Source organism: Coprinopsis cinerea (genome assembly GCF_000182895.1).
Source record: "Coprinopsis cinerea okayama7#130 chromosome 4 map unlocalized cont3.4, whole genome shotgun sequence".
Taxonomy (NCBI): Eukaryota; Fungi; Basidiomycota; class Agaricomycetes; order Agaricales; family Psathyrellaceae; genus Coprinopsis; species Coprinopsis cinerea.
The window spans coordinates 1,765,235-1,783,308 of NW_003307541.1; the positions used below are offsets into that span (position 1 = coordinate 1,765,235).

At 52.7% G+C, this 18,074-nt stretch overlaps 7 protein-coding genes and 1 non-coding gene across 8 annotated transcripts; 3 read left to right on the plus strand and 5 right to left on the minus strand.

Moving 5' to 3' along the window:
- Window positions 1–59: 59 nt before the first annotated feature.
- Window positions 60–967, minus strand: CC1G_06301 (hypothetical protein; the record flags this gene model as incomplete). Its single annotated transcript, XM_001836164.1, has 4 exons — window positions 60–152; window positions 248–405; window positions 463–710; window positions 759–967. 4 exons carry the CDS (start codon window positions 965–967, stop codon window positions 60–62), a joined length of 708 nt encoding a protein of 235 aa, XP_001836216.1.
- A 91-nt stretch (window positions 968–1,058) lies between these two features.
- On the plus strand, window positions 1,059–4,263 carry CC1G_06302 (atypical/PIKK/PI3K protein kinase; the record flags this gene model as incomplete). The annotated part of the gene is made up of 12 exons (XM_001836165.2): window positions 1,059–1,176; window positions 1,234–1,320; window positions 1,386–1,487; window positions 1,541–1,684; window positions 1,735–1,855; window positions 1,903–1,989; window positions 2,054–2,386; window positions 2,440–2,721; window positions 2,777–3,043; window positions 3,094–3,691; window positions 3,742–3,816; window positions 3,875–4,263. Exons 1-12 carry the CDS (start codon window positions 1,103–1,105, stop codon window positions 4,261–4,263), a joined length of 2,559 nt encoding a protein of 852 aa, XP_001836217.2. The 5' UTR covers window positions 1,059–1,102.
- Window positions 4,264–4,327: 64 nt separating this feature from the next.
- Window positions 4,328–6,935, minus strand: CC1G_06303 (onanonoxo-7-onima-8-eninoihtemlysoneda; the record flags this gene model as incomplete). The annotated part of the gene is made up of 5 exons (XM_001836166.2): window positions 4,328–4,539; window positions 4,594–6,369; window positions 6,430–6,532; window positions 6,588–6,711; window positions 6,766–6,935. The coding sequence occupies 5 exons, from the start codon at window positions 6,933–6,935 to the stop codon at window positions 4,328–4,330; spliced, it is 2,385 nt and encodes a 794-aa protein (XP_001836218.2).
- A 118-nt stretch (window positions 6,936–7,053) lies between these two features.
- On the plus strand, window positions 7,054–7,126 carry CC1G_20091. Its single transcript has one exon. It is a non-coding gene; the product is annotated as a tRNA-Phe (tRNA).
- A 391-nt stretch (window positions 7,127–7,517) lies between these two features.
- On the minus strand, window positions 7,518–9,041 carry CC1G_06304 (hypothetical protein; the record flags this gene model as incomplete). Its single annotated transcript, XM_001836167.2, has 1 exon — window positions 7,518–9,041. One exon carries the CDS (start codon window positions 9,039–9,041, stop codon window positions 7,518–7,520), a length of 1,524 nt encoding a protein of 507 aa, XP_001836219.2.
- Window positions 9,042–9,280: 239 nt separating this feature from the next.
- CC1G_06305 (ketol-acid reductoisomerase) lies at window positions 9,281–10,882 on the minus strand. The gene is made up of 5 exons (XM_001836168.2): window positions 10,711–10,882; window positions 10,423–10,659; window positions 9,947–10,366; window positions 9,752–9,888; window positions 9,281–9,697 (listed from the first exon to the last, which is right to left on the minus strand). Exons 1-5 carry the CDS (start codon window positions 10,870–10,872, stop codon window positions 9,421–9,423), a joined length of 1,233 nt encoding a protein of 410 aa, XP_001836220.1. The 5' UTR covers window positions 10,873–10,882; the 3' UTR covers window positions 9,281–9,420.
- A 490-nt stretch (window positions 10,883–11,372) lies between these two features.
- On the plus strand, window positions 11,373–13,359 carry CC1G_06306 (mitochondrial protein). Its single transcript, XM_001836169.2, has 9 exons — window positions 11,373–11,489; window positions 11,551–11,744; window positions 11,802–11,886; window positions 11,940–12,000; window positions 12,055–12,257; window positions 12,310–12,406; window positions 12,461–12,555; window positions 12,605–13,007; window positions 13,060–13,359. Exons 1-9 carry the CDS (start codon window positions 11,409–11,411, stop codon window positions 13,263–13,265), a joined length of 1,425 nt encoding a protein of 474 aa, XP_001836221.1. The 5' UTR covers window positions 11,373–11,408; the 3' UTR covers window positions 13,266–13,359.
- Window positions 13,360–13,445: 86 nt separating this feature from the next.
- Window positions 13,446–16,936, minus strand: CC1G_14391 (homoaconitate hydratase; the record flags this gene model as incomplete). Its single annotated transcript, XM_002911348.1, has 5 exons — window positions 13,446–15,397; window positions 15,468–16,038; window positions 16,117–16,464; window positions 16,528–16,677; window positions 16,811–16,936. 5 exons carry the CDS (start codon window positions 16,934–16,936, stop codon window positions 13,446–13,448), a joined length of 3,147 nt encoding a protein of 1,048 aa, XP_002911394.1.
- Between the last annotated feature and the right edge of the window lie 1,138 nt (window positions 16,937–18,074).

Consider the following 18,074-nt stretch of genomic DNA (forward strand, 5'->3'; position numbering starts at 1 on the left):
ATGCCCGGACATGGGAGCTACATACCCCGGTGGAACCCAATAAGTAATCCCTGAACAAATTACTTGGACTTCTCTTCCTCCTTCCCCTCTGAAGATTCTGATTTTTTATCGAACGGATCGTCGATGATTGATTCGAGGTGGGCAAGGGCAGCCTGACCGAGAGGAGAGCGTGCGATGGAACCAGAAAGAAAAAAAAGTTGGTCTAGTATGGCGCATATCTATTATCATTGAGGAAATCACTGCGAACCTTGCCTACTTCGCTCAATTCCTGGTCTCCGTCTCCCGTAAACACTTCGAAGGTGGAATCGCTGGCGATGAATGCCGAGTCATCCATATCATCGTCCTCATCCATCTTGTCAGGGTGTAATGATGCACAATCTGACAAGGCTTCGAAGATGGGATCGACTATGTCCCTCGGTCAGTGTACGGATTTTGATAAGATGAAGAAGACACAGCACGCACGGGAATCCGATGAAGAGGGAATGATGCTCAGTTCACGAACATCAGTGTATTCCTGCTCTTCGGCAGCCTCTTCGTCGCCGTTGGCGCCAGCTCCATTTGTCGACGGTTCAGTAGCCACTACAAGATTTTCTTCATCAAGTTGACAGTAGATTGACGGTTTTGAACCGCTCTTGGAAACTGCGTGGAGTGTGATGGAAGGGTATTCGACTTGGAAAGCCTTTCCCGTAGAAGACACAAAGACAAGGACACTGCTCGGTGATCAATACAGTTCGACAGCTGATACAAGTGCGACATACCTTGTCAGAACCAACAGAGTTCCACTCGCCGCGTCTTGCTCGGTGAATCCTTCGACTGGAGGCTCCAAGACCACGGAAACGTTATCTCCCTTCCATTTCACGACCGGCGGGAGATCATTAAACGAGCTTGGTGTCGATTGAATCAGACTTTTGTATTCCTCTTCGCTCACGAAGGTGGGCACGGTCTCGATGAGCGTAACAGCCGGCATTTTGAAGTTGGAAGAGTGAGAAGGATAGAGTTGCAGAGTTTTGATCAATGATTGGAGGTGTCTTGTTATGGCATCCTCCGGCTTGGTAATTGACGTCCACCATCGCCCGTCGCGTCGCGCTCGCTGTTCTCGACGATGGACAAAGACAATCGCGACGACTTTACTTTCGCTAGGCTTTCTGACTTGAAGCTACCGGTTACCTTTCGAATGTAAGTCTTCAATGTCGATTCATCGTTCCCTGTGAAGTAATGACACGGGCGCTTCAGATCCCAATTAGAGGGAATCCGCAAACCCAAGTCGTTCACCGAAGTTCTAGAGAACCCAGACCTCAGGTTTCACGGCGTACAGCAAGCGTATGTGCGTCTTCTACCCCAAACTGGTCAAAGTGAATGACACGAATGCCCTGTTCCTTTCCAAGAACACTTTCAGACCTCTATGTCACCTGCCAGCTTATTGCCGACAACAAGCCACTTACAATCCCATATCGAACGCCATTCAAAGCCTTCAAGAACTCTTATACGTGCGATAACTTCCTTATGGGACAATGTGACTCTGAGCTGAAACGACATGAAGGTGGAATGAATGGATAACCTTTCCCGTTCGATACTGCGACCTACCGGCGAGCTCTCAGATCACCTTTACTGTCTGGGATATTGGAGGACCAAGAACCGCTGTTCCCGTAGGCGGCTCTACATTCCGATTGTTTGGCAAGAAATGGTGCGTGGCTCTACTGTCCAAGTTTCGCTGAATCATGACCGTTGCTTTAGGACGCTGCGAAGGGGGAAGCATCGGCTACTCCTTTGGCCAGGTGTCGAGGCCGACGGGTCCGTTGAAACGACAACGCCCAGCAAACTGGCGATCAGGGATGAAATGGGGAGGCTAGAGAAGGTGAGCAGATTCCGTCTTTCGATTGCACCGTCTCACAATCCGCACAGTTAGTCAAAAAGTACGAACGCGGGGATCTACCCAAGAACGACTGGTTGGATACCATGGCATTCAGGAAGATGGAGGAGATCCACGCAGTGCGCATTCTCTCCCTCCCTTTTTGGTCGTTGAACAGAGATCCTTACTCCGTCGAGTCACCAGGCTGAAACGGAGAAGTCAGAGAACCTGTTCCTGTACATCGACCTACCGAGGTTCGACTTTCCCGTAATCTTCTGTGAACCGGAGCCAGTTGCATCCACTTCGGCCGCTGCTACCACAACGACTACGACTTTGACGACTGTAACCCAGGCACCGTCTGCCCCTCAGATCTCCGCAACCTTTGTGAACGATCCTAGCCTCTGGGGTGTAGTTGATCCAGATATCACCAACGAGAACCCGGTGGAGGACAAGCACCGTCGACTGGTTCGAAGCCACAGAAGTAGCCCCTACGATCGTGAACTCAAACCCAATGCCAAGATTCGTGACGAACTAACAGTGCGTCTTTGGCCTGGCTTTTCCTTGGTTCATGCTAAATCTGGACTTTACAGCATATTCTCAACTATTCCCCAAGCCAGCAATTGACATCGGAAGAGAAGGATCTCATCTGGAAATTCCGTTTCTATCTCGCTAGGGACAAGCGTGGCCTGACCAAGTTCCTGAAATCTGTAACGTGGAGAGATTCTTCGGAAGTCAAGCAGGCCGTCGAGGAACTACTTCCCCAGTGGACAGAGATTGACACGGACGATGCATTAGAGCTACTTGGTCCGAGTACTGTAGACTCGCGAGTCCGAGCATTCGCTGTAAAGCAATTGAGCAGAGCAGACGACGACGTAAGTAACGCTCGCTTTACTCAAGCATGGATCTGATTTGATCTTTTTCCTTCAGGAACTGCTGGGATACCTATTGCAATTAGTTCAAGCGCTTAAGTTTGAAAGCGCAGCCAGTGAGCAGCGATCCTCTAGGACGACGACAAGTGCAATATCATATGACGACAGTGGTCTAACGGATTTCCTGATCGCTCGGGGAGTCAGGAATCCGATAATGGGCAACCGCCTGTATTGGTATTTGATGGTGGAGGTTGCACTGGAGGACCGTGTCATGGCTAAAATGTACGGTCGTGTCGTCTTCAAGTTCATGAATAAGATCCTGGAGGTTCGTGTCTTTCAGTGGCGTAGCTCGTCCGAGCCTGACGATTTGCACAGGCAGAGGGTGGTTCAGAACGCCGAGAACTCATGCGACGACAGGGTCTCTTGGTCGACACACTCGCCAAGCGTGCTCGTGAACTGCGGATATCCAAAGACCCCCGTCCAAAGAAGATCGAGAAACTCCGTGCACTCATCTCGGATTCCAAGAATAACCTCGCCTCTATGCCACCATTACCTCTGCCTCTAAACGCCAAGATCGAGGTGACGGGGATCATCCCAGAGAAGTCATCCGTGTTCAAATCGAACCTCTACCCTCTCCTTCTATATTTCCAATGTTCGGACGGCTCAGAGTACCCGGTTATTTTCAAGGACGGTGACGACATGCGGCAAGATCAGCTCGTTATTCAGCTCTTTACTCTCATGGATCAACTCCTGAGGAAGGAGAATCTGGACCTGAAACTGAGTCCGTATGACGTCCTGGCCACCGGTCCCCTTCAAGGAATGGTCCAATTCATACCGAGCAAGACCATCGCTGCAATTGTCAGCGAACATGGAAATGTGCTGAATTACCTCAGGGTCAACAATCCCGATGAGGGTAGCGTTGGGACGTCTGGTGTCGAACCAAGCGTGATTGACACATTTGTTCGCAGTTGTGGTACGTTGCTTCATTCTTGGATATCGAGTGCGTACTCATTGTCGATGTAGCTGGCTATTGCGTTGTAACATATATCCTTGGAGTTGGAGATCGCCATTTGGACAACCTTCTCATTGCACCTGATGGTAAGCCCTGACAGCCGGCCCCTGGCGCTCAGGACGCACGATTGACATGCCCATACAGGTCACTTCTTCCATGTCGACTTCGGCTACATCCTCGGACGAGATCCCAAACCTTTCCCACCAGCCGTTAAAGTTTGTAAAGAGATGGTCGATGGCATGGGCGGCGCGCAATCCCCTCACTACATGCGCTTCAAGAACTACTGCTTTACCGCCTTCAGCATTCTCCGGAAGAGCGCCAATCTCATCCTCAACTTGGTCGCCCTTATGGTCGACGCCAATATCCCAGACATCAAGCACCGAGACGTACATGAACAGATCCAGGAGAAGTTTAGGCTGGACTTGAGCGAGGAAGATGCCATCAAGCACTTTGAGACTCTGTTGAACGAGACGTCTTATTTCACCGTTGTGTTGGATAGGATTCATGATCTGGCACAGTATTGGCGAAGCTAGGCTGTATTCCCTTCTGTTATTTGTTTCTTGCCGTAGATGCTATAATATCTAATAGCCATGTATATTAGTTTGACAGGACTGACCATATCCTATCCTCTAGAGATCTAATAACGGCTGGAGTGGTGTTTAGGCTCGTCATAAAGTATCCAACATTGCCCAGGGTCCGGTAGTTGACTCCATAAGGTGCACCACCAGGTGCTGGTGATAAATTCCCTTTCTGCTCGGAAGGCCCCTTCAATGGTTGCAGTAGATTTTGGGCGAAGAAAGACGTGTAGCCTGAATTGGGAGGTGAACTGACCATTCAGCCGTCTTCGAGCACCAACAACTCACCTTTGGCAGGATCCTTGAAATCGATTGCCAATACGCTACCCAACGCCATCACCTCATTAACTGACGGAAGCTTGGAGATTTCAGTAACAAACTGAGGATCCCATAGACTCCAGACAGTGCTCTCCTCTCCCTCAGCAGGTGCCCACTTCTCCCTCGCCTTTTTCCACTCCTCGCTCTTCGCAAGTTTCTCGATCTGAATTAGCGTCTCGTTTGCCACTTCACACCCAATAGGATGAGCAGTGTACGAGTGACCATGCAGAAGGGCCTCGGCCTTCTTGTCGCTCAAGAACGCCTCGAAGATAGATTTAGACGCCAATGTGACGGAAAGAGGGATAAGTCCACCGGTGAGTACTTTGGCATTGACGGAGATGTCGGGGTTGACGCCAAGGAGTGGGCCAGCACTCGGGACGCCGATGCGATAGAGGCCGGTGAAGACTTCATCGAAGATGACGGGCATGCCAGACCACTGGGAGGAAGACCTGGAACGACGACCGCGGACGGTGTCGACCAAGATGCGCTGGAAGAGGGGATCCACGAAGATCATCCCACCTGCACCTAGGACGAGAGGCTCAATCACCAGTGCTGCCAGCTTGGTCCCCTTCTCCTGAAGGGTATCGAGGACGCGTCGAATCTGGAATGCATATGCTCTACCAAGAGGTGTGTTAATCCGCTCCTCGACGTTGTAAACCCAGGACAACGAGGGTGCTTTGGTAACGTGAGGTTTCTGGGAAGACGATAGGGAACCCGGGACTGTAATCGTTACTTCGCTGTTCTGAATGCCAATCTTGGGTGGTTCGAACCAGTATCCTTTCGCTTCATGCCATTCACAGGTGTACACACCCTCCTCGGATGCGTCCATTGCGCCAATAGTATCGCCGTGGTAGCTACCTTTGAGACCCAGGATCCCGAGGTGTTTCTTCTCCTGGCTTGTCAGCTCGGCACCGTTTCGTATCGACCATGCGCGCAATGCCATCTTGATGGCGACCTCCATTCCGGTGGAGCCATTGTCTGAGAAGAACACCCGGGACGCCCAGCCCTTTCCGGGTCCTGTGGTCAAGAGTCGCTCGGCAAGTTTGAGAGCCGGAAGGTGGGTTGCTTGAGGGAACATAACGTGGCCGTATCTCCCACTGGCGCGTGCGGCGGCCATGGTCAGGGCTGGGTGTGCATGGCCCAAAGTCTGTGTCCACCATGAAGCTGACCCATCGAATTCGGGATGCAACAAGCTTTTGGATGGAGGGGAGTCGGACTTGTTTTGTGCGACGCTAAAGTAGTCCTTGTACGCGCTGTCGATAACGGTGACGTCTTGCTTTCCCCTCACCGTTCCGTGTTGGACAAATGGCCACCAAATGCTGTTGAGTGTCCGCCCAGGCATAGATTCCAATTCCTGTACACGTATGGCGTGTCGCGCGTCAAGATAATCGACCAGTCGTGAAATGCTATTTTCTTCATTGGACGATGTGATTGCATCGTAGTATTCCTCCGTCGCGGTGCGGTCTGCAGCTGGATCCGAGTGCCGGGGAGGTGGAGGGTCCACCGCGGCGACGTGCACACCCTTTTCCTTGAAGTACTCGGTGAGATACTCCCAGTTCCTGTAGTATTCGTCTCTGAACATGACTACCGCGTCGACGATGAACCCTCTCATCAACAGCGACTCGTAGCCGGAGATAGTGGACGATATTCCTCCAAGTTTGGAATCGCCGACGAGAATGGTTGGCAAGAACAGAGGTCGATATGCGTCGGCTTGGGTTGTACCAGAAAGCGTAGGGCTGTGTACACCTGAAAGCCGTTCGACCGATTAATATAACGTGCTTCTTTGCAGTAAGAGGTCGCTCCCACCTCCTGCCGTTTCGATGTACATATGGCCCGGCCTCGAGCTTTTGGCTGCGTGTTCTCGGATACGGTTGGCGATGGAGCCAACCAGGGCATCGTCGGAGGGAATCTATACCCAAAACTATCAACAAACCACAAGTCGCGTAGCACCCGGAAACACACACCAGACTGTTATTCTCCGAAGTCTTCCTCTTTGCGGCCAGATGAGGACTGACCGGGTCATCGTATCGAAACAAGCATTCGGAATGAATCAAGTTGGACGCTTTTCCTCCATGTCGAACGATATGACTGCAGAATTTCGTCCCTCAGTCCTACCCCAAGAACACGAAAGGTACTACTCACTGGTCATCGGCATCCTCAATCGCGCCTGTGCTCACAGGCTTGAGGTAGAAAACAGGGAACTTTTTCTTGGTCGACGCCCTCGCAAGTGCTGTTGTCAGGACGGTCTTCCCAACCTCTGTGTTCGCACCAAAGATTTGGTGGATTCGTAGGTGCTTGTACAGGGAAGACATCGGACAGTTCACCGGCTGCAGAGATCATTTGCCCCAGCGTCTTTTACATCCTCCGGCTTTTGATGGCTGATCGTGACGCCGGCGGAACGAGGAAGCAAGGCGACAATGTCTTTCAGATGGGAGCATAGCTCAGTTGGGAGAGCAGTAGACTGAAGTTCTAAAGGTCCCGCGTTCGATCCGCGGTGGTCCCATTTTTTGTTTTCACGTTTTGCCATTGGTTCACGCGCATGTAGACTGTGATCCCCCTGTACCTGTAGAACATTCGATGACGAAGTCGTTCAAGAAAACAAGCCTGATCTACGCGTTTAACATGCCTCAATAAAACTGCAATGTTGCTCCAAGCCATAGACATCAATAATTAAAGCGAACTTGACCAAGATTAGTACTGCAGACCTGACTTGTATGACAAAGGTCCTTATGTGCTCCTAGACATTTAACTGAGGTAGTAGTGGTCGTTGTGAATGGTTAGGTTAGGACGGGCAAGACGGCAAGAATCCAAAAATTCTGCAAGACTCCAATTCCCCGATGGCCCAATTCATATGTCACAGTGCGGATGCGAATTCCCTTTAAGCTCGATTGACCTCACTGCTGCAACCTTCGGCGCGTGAAAGCCCTCGCATCTACAACGGGCGCCGAGCTTGCAGTCTGTTGCTTCTTCGCGCCAGCCGGTTTAGGCACTGAGCAATTCACGCCAGCCAAATAAGCCTCACTCCACCCCTCAAAGTCTCTCTCCGCAATTTCAAACGTTACCCCGCATTGAGTCAGATGGACGACGATATCGTGGAAAGTTAGTGATCGTTGGTCAAATGGCCTGTATGAGGGCCCTGCGTTGCCAGGAGTGTGGCCTTGATTCGAAGCGATCGTTAAACCCAGTTCTCGGACTCGCTGTTGGTACAATCCTGGCTGGGAGAACAACTCGGCCATGAGAGCCTTGAAAAGCGGTTTTGGGGGCTGGGGTTTGGCGATACCCTCAGCTTCCAAATCCATGACGACAGTACTAGAGCCGGCAGTGGGTTGCGAAGGAGGTTGAAGAGGAGGGGACCTTGGCTCCGTCGTCTCAGGAATGTAATCACTCCTTGGACACATTTTGGCCACAGCCCTATCTGCTCGTAGATCGGTTATCAGTGGGCCTCCCTGGGTGTCCTGTCGCACCCCTCGCGGCCAGGAAGCAAGGTTCGCTTTGTAGTACTTGTACCACACGGATACATCGTCGTCGAGGGTGGGGTTGGACATGCCAGAGTGCCGACGGTGGTGGCCAGACCCAGTGCCTCTGGCTGACGTCGGAGATGATGGACCTGCGTTTGGGGAGAGTTGTTGCTGTTGTTGTTGCTGCTGCTGCTGCTGAGAATGGCCACTGCGTCGTGGTGATGTCGCCGCTGCCGCTGTCGAGCGCTGATTTGACGCCCCTGTTTGGGTTTTAGGTGATGTCGGGAGGGCTGCCGAGAGCGCGGCGCATGTCCGGGTAGGCAACAACGGAGGGCGAGACGAATAGTATGTTTCGCGATCGATAGGGGATACAGCTCGAACGAATTCGTTGTCACGAGAGACCAGTTCGCAAGTTAGGTTCCTAGAAGATTGGGTGACTGCTGCATTTCCTTGGTTCACATCCGTGGAGACCTGTAGCGCGGGTGCGCTAGACCCACTTGATTTCAAGGTAGATGACAAGCCACTCCGATTCGCCTGGAGGATCATAATTTCCTTTTTGGCATTGTCGAGTTGGGCATTCAAAAGGGAGACCAAGGCCCTCAAGTGTTGATTGTCTTCGCTCCCTCGACGTAATCCTTCACCTAGGCCCTCTTCGCGAGCAGCGCTATAAATGAGGCTAAAGAGAAAAGGGATATCTAACCGACGCGTGTGGCCTTTATGTATGTGTGGCAAGAGATGCTGAATGTGTGCCCTACATTCACCGCAGGGGGAACTGTGCAAGAGACCGTAATCGAAGTCGTAAGCGACCTCGTTCAAGTTCCGTTCGAGGTGGTTGTTGTGGATGTCGACGGTGGGCCAGGATTGCATGTTGTAGTCTTGCAACCACCCAGGTTTGTCAGGAGGCCAATTTGAAGTACGCGACGTGTAAAGATTGCGGTTTATCCATGTAGTAGTGTCCATGAGTACTTTGGGATGGTTGGGAATTCTGCTCGTTCCTCTGGTATTTATACCTCAAGTGAGGTGAAGTGAAGCAATCGGGGACGCTGCCCAAAACAGGGCAAAAGGTCGCGACGAGACCCCAAGCCCGATTTCTTGATCGCCAAGACGACAACTAGCTTCTTCGCTCGAGTGACTCCAGTCAACCCTAGAGCACAGCAGCTCTATGATCTTCAAGGTTCACGACGCGAACTAAAGTCATTGTAGAAACCCGCATGCGATTAGTGATGTGAATATGTGCACCAGTAGGTACTTTTGCGAATTACAACAGAAAAGCGAGAAAGGAATGCTAGAAGAAACGAATACAACTACAGCTCAACCCCCAAATCCCCAATCCGCGCGTTTACTCAGACTCAGGCTTGTAGTCAGGTCGCAATGAGCGGACGACCTTGCCGGCACGCCAGATCTCTTGGTTGTCAATGACAGCAAGCTCCTTGGCGAGATCTTCACGGTACGTTGAGCGACCGTTGAATTCGAGGGATTTGCGGGTCTCAGTGCCGTTCCTCACGCTCTCGTAGAGCTGCTCGAAGATAGGAAGGTTGGCCTTCTCGAAGATGGGGGCCCAGTCGAGAGCACCTCGGCGTGCGGTGGTGGAGCAGGCGTTGTACATGTAGTCCATACTATTAAAAGCGTGAGAACGAGTTCACACGGAGGATGAGAGAAACATCACATACCCCTTCTGGCCAATCAAGGGGTACAGGGATTGAGTGGCCTCCTCAACGGTCTCGTTGAAAGCCTCTGAGGGGGTGTGGCCATTCTTGCGGAGGACCTGGTATTGAGCCAAGAAGAGACCTTGGATGGCACCCATGAGCTGTAAAAGAGTGATGGGTAAGAACGGAGACTTTCGGGTGAAATAAAAGGACACGTACGACACCACGTTCACCGTACAAGTCAGAGTAGACCTCCTTCTCGAAGGTGGTCTCGTACATGTAGCCGGAGCCAACGGCAACACCGAGGGCAATGGCCTTCTCCTTGGCCTTGCCGGTGACATCTTGCCAGACAGCGATGGAGGAGTTAATACCACGGCCCTCCTTGAAGAGAGTTCGGACGGTGCGGCCAGAGCCCTTGGGGGCGACGAGGATAACGTCGACGTCCTTGGGGGGAACAACCTTGGTATCCTCCTTGTAGACGACGGAGAAACCATGGGAGAAGTAGAGGGTCTTGCCCTTGGTAATAAGAGGGGCAAGCTCAGGCCAGGTCTGGGACTGAGCAGCATCAGAGAGCAAGTTCATGATGATAGTTCCCCGGTTAATGGCCTCCTCAATGGGGAAGAGAGTCTCTCCTGGCACCTGAAAGAACGAGTCAGAGGACGTGTCGCGTCGGGGACGTGGCAGGAAACACGCACCCATCCGTCACCAATGGCTTGCTTCCAGCTCTCACCACCCTCACGAACACCGACGATGACGTTCAAGCCGTTGTCGCGGGCGTTGAGACTTTGGCCGTGGCCTTGGGAGCCGTAGCCAATCATGGCGAGGGTGTCATTCTTGAAGTATTCCTGGAGTTTGGGAAGAGGCCAGTCGCTTCGCTCGTAGACGGTCTCCTTGGTGCCGGCAAAGTCAAGAGTCTTGACACCACGGGCTCCCTACATGGGATTAGACTGTGCTCGTTGTGTGAAACACGTTGGAGAACGTACCTGCACGGCAGAGACGCCAGCTGGTGTTGCGGCAGAGGCCCTGTTGACGGCGGCGCGGGCGAGCAAAGAGTATTTTGCAGACTGAGTCGCAGGGCGAACTGCAGCCTTTGCCAGAGAGCGGCGCAGGGACTGGGAGGCGGAGCGAGCAGCGATGGAGGCCATTTTGGATGAGGTGTCAGGTGAAGGAGCGTTTTCCGTCCGCCCGTCCTTAAGTTTTTAACCCATTTCCGCTTATGGAAATGACTCAACACTCGGCCGACACACGGTCCAGTCCCGAGAATCACCGAATTTCAGCCTTCTGCCCTCAATTTGTGTCGCTTGCGATCCTCGAGGCCGAAAATTCGAACAGGGTTCGTGCGCATAATTGAGCGAGCATGATTTGTCCGCCAACGAGAATCCCGAAACCTCGCCTTGGCGCTAAAAAATACCGTATAGCCCCGAATGTGCAACGTTAATATACAAAGTGTCTTCTCCACGTTGCTAAACGCCGTCGAGTGCCTTGGAGAAGCTCTGCAACTTATGGCCATGAATCCGACATTGAGGCCCAAAGCCGTGTTCCGTAGCGAGCAGTGTGGAGAGAACTGATCGAGACCCCGGAAGGCCATCAGCGCCATGCGTTCACATGAACAACGGCAAGCGCATAGGCGACATATCTTGGACGACGACGACGACCAGGCTTGCCCTGATCACTTCCAACGATGCTGCGAGCCTCACGTATTCTGCGAGGACCGTGCAGACCGCTGCTGCGGGGATGTGCACCCGTAATTCAGGGTTCATACGTATGTGCAGGCTGTTCGTTTACCGGCAAAACTTCATGCTCATCAAGGCCATCCGCCACAGCGATCAAGGCTGGTGTCACCCGTCCAGGCTAAGGGCAAGACTCCATCGCATAGCAGGCTCCTCGCTACTGTTGCACAAGCAGCAGCAGAAGCACAGCGGCCGCAACCCGAGGCTGCATCGGAGGAGCTCCCGATTGTGAGTAGCGATGAAAAGCAGGTCGCGGTCGGGTGGGATACCCGAACTTGGTCTCGGTTGTAAGTTGTCTCCTTGCAATCTGCATTCCGCGAAATCCATCTTGTTAATGATAACAGCCATAACATATGGCTCCGCGACCACTGCCGATGCCCGAAATGCTTCCATCACATCACAAAGCAGCGTCTCCAGAGCACATTCGAGGTGCGAGCCATACACCTTCTCTGTCGGCCCTCTGGCTTACCGACGTCTTCTAGATACCGGCAGACATTGCTCCTCTTCGCGTCGAACCAAAGGCTGAAGGTTTGGAAGTCGTATGTAAGTCCCCAAGTCTTCGATATCCCACCTTCAATCTCACACGGAGACGGATAGGGAACAGCTCCGATAACCACACATCACTATATCCCTGGACATGGCTTCGAGCCAATTCTTACGATCCTCCGTTGAAGGAGAAGAGACCGGATGAGACGGAGAAGATTCTATGGGGCTCCAAGATTGAGAAGGCGCCACCGACGGTTGCATACGAAGAAGTCATGCAATCGGACGCAGGCTTATTCAAATGGCTGTCCAATATCGTAAGTCCTGCTTTACTGCTATTATTCTGACGTTCTTAACATCCATATGCAGGACCGGTTCGGGTTCTCTTTCGTCTCCGGTGTCCCTGCGACCCCAGAAGCTACCGAAGAACTGAGTGAGAAGATTGGATTTATCCGCGAAACTCAATGTACGTAGCTTTTGGCCCTCCAATTCCATTCTGGATCTTATATTTGCCAACCAGATGGTAAATTCTGGGATTTCACCTCCGACCTCGCCAAAGGCGACACAGCATATACCACGCTCGCATTAGGCGCCCACACCGATAACACCTACTTTGTACGTCTCCCTTCCCACCACTTCCTATCTCACTAACCCAAAAGCACAGACCGACCCATGCGGCCTCCAACTCTTCCACCTCCTCTCACACACCGAAGGAACAGGTGGTTCCACCCTCCTCGTCGATGGCTTCTACGTCGCGTCCATCCTCAAAGAGCTCAACCCTTCCGCGTACCGTCTCCTCTCAACCATCCCTGTCCCCGCCCATGCCGCCGGCGAGCCAGATTGCTTGTACAGGCCCAGTCCGTTTGTCGGGTATCCGACCTTGGGACACGATCCCTGGACAAAGGAACTCGTGCAAGTTCGGTGGAACAACGATGATAGGTCTGTTATGAGCCATCTTGAACCCAGTCTCGTCGAGGAGTGGTACGAAGCTATCCGTCTTTGGAACCAATGTCTGAAGAGCCCGGATTCTGAGTATTGGGTGCAACTAACACCTGGCACCGCAGTCGGTGCGTAACGTCATCCTTCTCTCCCAACTGCCTAACTAATACTTTCGTACAGTCGTCGACAATCACCGTGTCCTCCATGGCCGCTCTTCATTCAGCGGCAAACGCCGCATGTGCGGAGCTTACATCGGTGTGGACGAGTACCGCAGTAAACTTGCTGTCCTCAGCGAGAAGTATGCTCCTGACACTGTGCTTCGTGCCACGGAGGCCCTGCCAGACACTGTAGTGAACGGTCGCAACATCTGGAACCTCGCGCTCTAAAGCCCGAGCCTTCCGAAGACGAATCTAACCTACCTTATATGTACTCACGAATTGTAATGTGTTCTTTACGAATGTACTCATGAACTATCTCGTCAATCGGAGAAAAATCCAAAATAATTTCCATTAGTTATGTGTAAAGAGTTGCTAGATGCAGGAAGCATAATGGAAGCCCCTTCCGATCTACGCAGAAGCAGCAGCCTCCTTTTGAATCTCCTTGAGGATATACCCCTCCAGACCACCGCACAACCACAACTCCTGCACGCTAGCGCCAACGGGCTTCACCTTGTACACCTTCTCCACACCACCCGTCGTAACAGTAACGTTCCCATTCTCCATATTCACAACAACCTGCAAGCCCTTGTCCACAGTCAACTCCCCGTCCTTGCCACCCGCGCCCCGCTTGCCATCTTTGGTATACGCAGCGGTGAGGTCCGCAACAAGCTCAGGGCTCTCGAGACACACCAACCCGTTGTTGATCGCGTTGCGCTTGAAGATGTCACCAAAGGAGCCAGCGATGACCAACGGGACACCAGCAGACTTCAATGCTGTCGCAGCTTGCTCGCGGGAGGACCCTGTACCAAAGTTGTACCCTGCAACCAACACCACGCCGGGCTTCACACTCGATCCTTCAGAGGTGCTGAATCCTTTGCGGAGCGAGGCGACGAGAGAAGCAAAGCCGGGATCGTAGTTTTCCATGACGACTTCGGCCTGTCGTTCGAGCGTGATATCATCTTGGTAGGTATACTTTCCGGGGTAGATGCCGTCGGTGTTCAAGTTGTCCTGCGGTGCGAAGAGGAGAGGGCCAGAAAAGGCAGGAGGGAACCCTTCGAGCAGGGGCTCGTTCTCTGCGGCGACAGATGAAGCCGCAGAAGCGGGTTGTTCGGAGATGGTATAAGTTGGGGCACCAGCAGGCGGGAGTTGGGCAGGGTCAAGCGAAGCAGGGCCAGAGATGAACCCATTGATCGCGCTAGCAGCTACAACCGCCGGGCTGGCGAGGTACGCCTGCGCATTGGGGCTACCCATCCGACCCTTGTAGTTTCGGTTCGTGGCGCTGATACCAATTTCGCCGTCCTCCAGGAGACCGGTTCCAAGACCAATACAGGGTCCACAGCCTGCAGGCAAAGTCTTAGCGCCAGCTTGGATGAGTGCGTCCCAGTCGCCCAAAGCTTCGGATTCTTGCTGTACGTTCGAGCTGGCAGCGGCGATGTAGAATTCGACGCCGGGAGCGATCTTGTGACCTCGCACGACAGCAGCGGCAGCGGCGATATCAGATACACGTGAGTTGGTGCAACTGACGAGGTAGGCTTTGTTGATAGGGATTTTCTGGGATTCGAGGGTGGGGAGGGGGGTGGACACCTTGACGCTGTTCGGTCCGGAGACGTGGGGTACAAGGGTGGAAAGATCGAAAACAAGGTGAGAAGAGTATTCAGCGCCAGAGTCAGATGAGAGGGGGGTCTGTCGCAAGGCCGAAAGTCGCTCACGGTTGAGACGGGGGTGGGTAGGTGGGGGGGGAATGGCGGAAGACGAAGGGGAAGCAAAGGTGCGGAGTTCGAGTTTGTTCAACACCCTGTCGTACCAACTGAGCAAAGTCTCGTCAACGGGGAACACGCCGGCTAGGGCCCCCCACTCGGTCGTCATGTTCGCAATCGTAAGTCGTTCGTCGACGCTGAGAGTCGATACACCCTCTCCGGTAAACTCGATGGCGGCGTTGAGCACTTCATCCTTGTTGAATGAGCCGCAGAGGGCGACGATAACGTCCTTTCCGGTTACACCGGGCGCAAGTTTGCCCTTGAGCTCGACCTTGACCATTCGGGGGACCTGCCACCAGGTTTTGCCGGTTGCCCAAAGTGCTGCAGCGTCGGTTCGGACAATGGGGGTTCCAACACAGCCAACACCACCGTACATATTGCTGTGGCTGTCACTGGCGACAGTCAGAGTATGTGGGAAGGCATAGCCCTCCTCCACGAGGACTTGGTGTCCAATTCCGCGTCCGGCAGGGTAGAAGTCGACTCCGTGTTGGCGAGCAAATGCCTCAATGTTGGCGTATTTCTGCAAGTTCTTGCTCGACCTGTTTTGCACGTCGTGGTCCAGGGTGAACACGGGCTGGGAAGGGTTATGGATCTTGGTTGCACCTATTGATTTGAACCTATCCACGATTTTAGTCAATCACCCAGATTTCTGCCTCGGAAACATATAACACACACTTGGAGATGACAGGGCCAGTGTTATCGTGGGTCATGACATGTTCAGGCTTGATCATGACATAGTCCCCAGCCTTGACGACCTTTCCTTCTGGCAGTCCGACTGCATACTTCTGGACGACCTTCTCAATGAAAGTCTGGGGCACACGACCTGCGGCTACCGACGCATAGAATCTGCGGGTAGCCATGGAACCATGGCGCAAGGACCAAATTGAAGCTAGTCGCATGGCGTCGCGACGTGCCTTGCGCGGTAAATTAAGGCGGAAGGATGGGTTGTGGAGGAGAAAAGGGTGAGAGCAACACAAGCCAATCACGGAAGACCAATTTCTTTCGGGAAATTTGCCGAACTTGATTTCGGCGGACAACATCCACAAATATTGCGCGATTCCGTCTTGCTCTTTGCCGCCATCCCCGTTCCCCGAATTGAGTCTTCTCCAATTCATTTCTACCGCCTGCGACCACATTGCTATGGGCAATATTCCTTCAACCCCAGATTCAACCTCGACGGCAGTCAGGGCACGATTGTGTGCAGGTCTAATTTGCCATTGACCTCCAAACGTGTATAGGTCTAGCTGTAAACACAACGCACACATTAACCAACGACATACTTTGCAGCCAGCAGTTCAATTGGGTGGCCTATCCGTCATTACCGCCAACCGCCTCTCGATTACGGATCCCCTGGCATCTGCTCCATTCCACAATTCACGCAGCTCTTGATCCTCATACTCCTCCTCATTCCAATCATTGGAATACCACTTTCTCGCATTCTTAGCAACGAAGTCCTCGAACGACCACAACTCGGGTTCGAGCTTTCGAACGTATTTGAATATGTACGTTTCCGCTTCGACGGGCGGGAGGAGCTCAGAGGTGTCTGGGAGAGGCGGAGGGTGGGTCGGGACGAGAGACGCTTCGTCGCTCCTGGACAGGGGGTGTGAGGTGAGGTCAAAGTCTTTGAGCTCACTTAGAGGGTGGACGGAGACGGCTTGTCGGGTGTATTCCTGGTGCCATGGGAAATAATAGATCAGGGTATACGAGAGCGAGTAATTTTGGAAATGACGCACAGATCCTTCGAAGAAATCAAGAAGGGCCATGTCTGAATCTGAAAGACCAGTTACGAGCGTACCTCGAACAGACCTCTCCTCCAGAGAAAGTTCACGAGAGAAAAGCTGCTTCCCTTCTGAATAGGAGACGACGCCTGGATAGTCTGCTCTCTGGACGAGCATATGAATAGACAGGTCGGGCTCAAGTCGTATATTGACGCACTCGGATTCTATGTCTAGTATGATCCTTTTTCGCTGTCTAATCAACACATTGTCGATTTCGAAAGGACCAAGGTCCACTTACCAGTAAAACAGCTGGACAGAAGCGCAGGTGAGCCCCCGTATTGTTTATGACGCGAGTCAATATTTTGGGATGCATGAGCGTGCCGTAGAAGAACGCGCTGTGCCCAGTGGATGCTTCACTAGCCATGATGCAAGGACGTCTATGTGAGGATAAAGGCAGAGCACTGACTCGGTGGGGAAAGATAACGCCCCTAAACCGCCGGATCAAGCTAGCTTTCTCGCGCTGCGGTATGTCAGCGTTCAACTGTTCACCGCACCCATCACCATGAACGTTGAATCGTAACAACTTCAAGGAGAGCAGCAACAGGCAGTTGCTGGCAGATGGAACGCAAGTTAACGACTTGAATTCAAAACCCGGAATTGACCTTCACTCAATCGCAAACTATTCAAATAACCGCCCGTGCCTGTCAATGGTGCGCTATTCGGTATGAAGACACGCCCAATCCCGTCCCTCGACTGATACAGTAGTATGTGCTCACCTTTCATTTTTTAAGCGACCCACAACAGATCCGATGCGTCGCTCAACGTCCAAGGTCCAGTGCCAACAGCCGGGAACCCAACACCAGCCTTCGACCGAAATACCTTTCAGAGTTCCTTTCTAGGAATAAGGACGGTCCCTGATCCTTTGTTGAAAAAGGTTTCTCCTCGTATCACCATCTCGCGCTTACTTACTGGGCATTGCAGTCGCGGGGTCTGGAGTCTGAATGGAAAAGGAGTAAACGCCGTCAGGATGCATAAAATGCCCCGTCCGACGGCGCAGTCCACTTTTGGTCAAGCTCCCTTTTTCGTGCGCAATCCGTCCCTTGCGATTGACGGCGTCGCTAACATCGAATTCTATTTATCAGTCACCTGAAACAGAACTTGGCTGGAAGGCCATGTGTGGTTTGTCGTACACTCTGCGACCATCGGGAGGTCTGGAGCCAAACCTGTCGGGAACCTCTGACTCAAAGCGCTGGCCTCCTACTCAATTCATGTGGAAGTGCGAATTCACCAGCCTAGTAACGCAGCCCTCACTATTACCCTCGGCTTTTTCTCATTCTTATCTCTAGAACCACAGCCTCTTTTCTGAATTGCGGCAACCCAGGTTCCCATCGTACCTGGTGGCCAGACACCCGTAAGCGGCGTATAGCACCCTGAAATGCCGTCACTTAAGCACGTTCAATTCACGGAAGCGTCCATAGGCCGACCATATCCTTGAAGCGAACGGACTGATCTTTGATTCAGTTGGCTATTGCCTGAACTAGCCTGGGGGTTTCTCATCCACC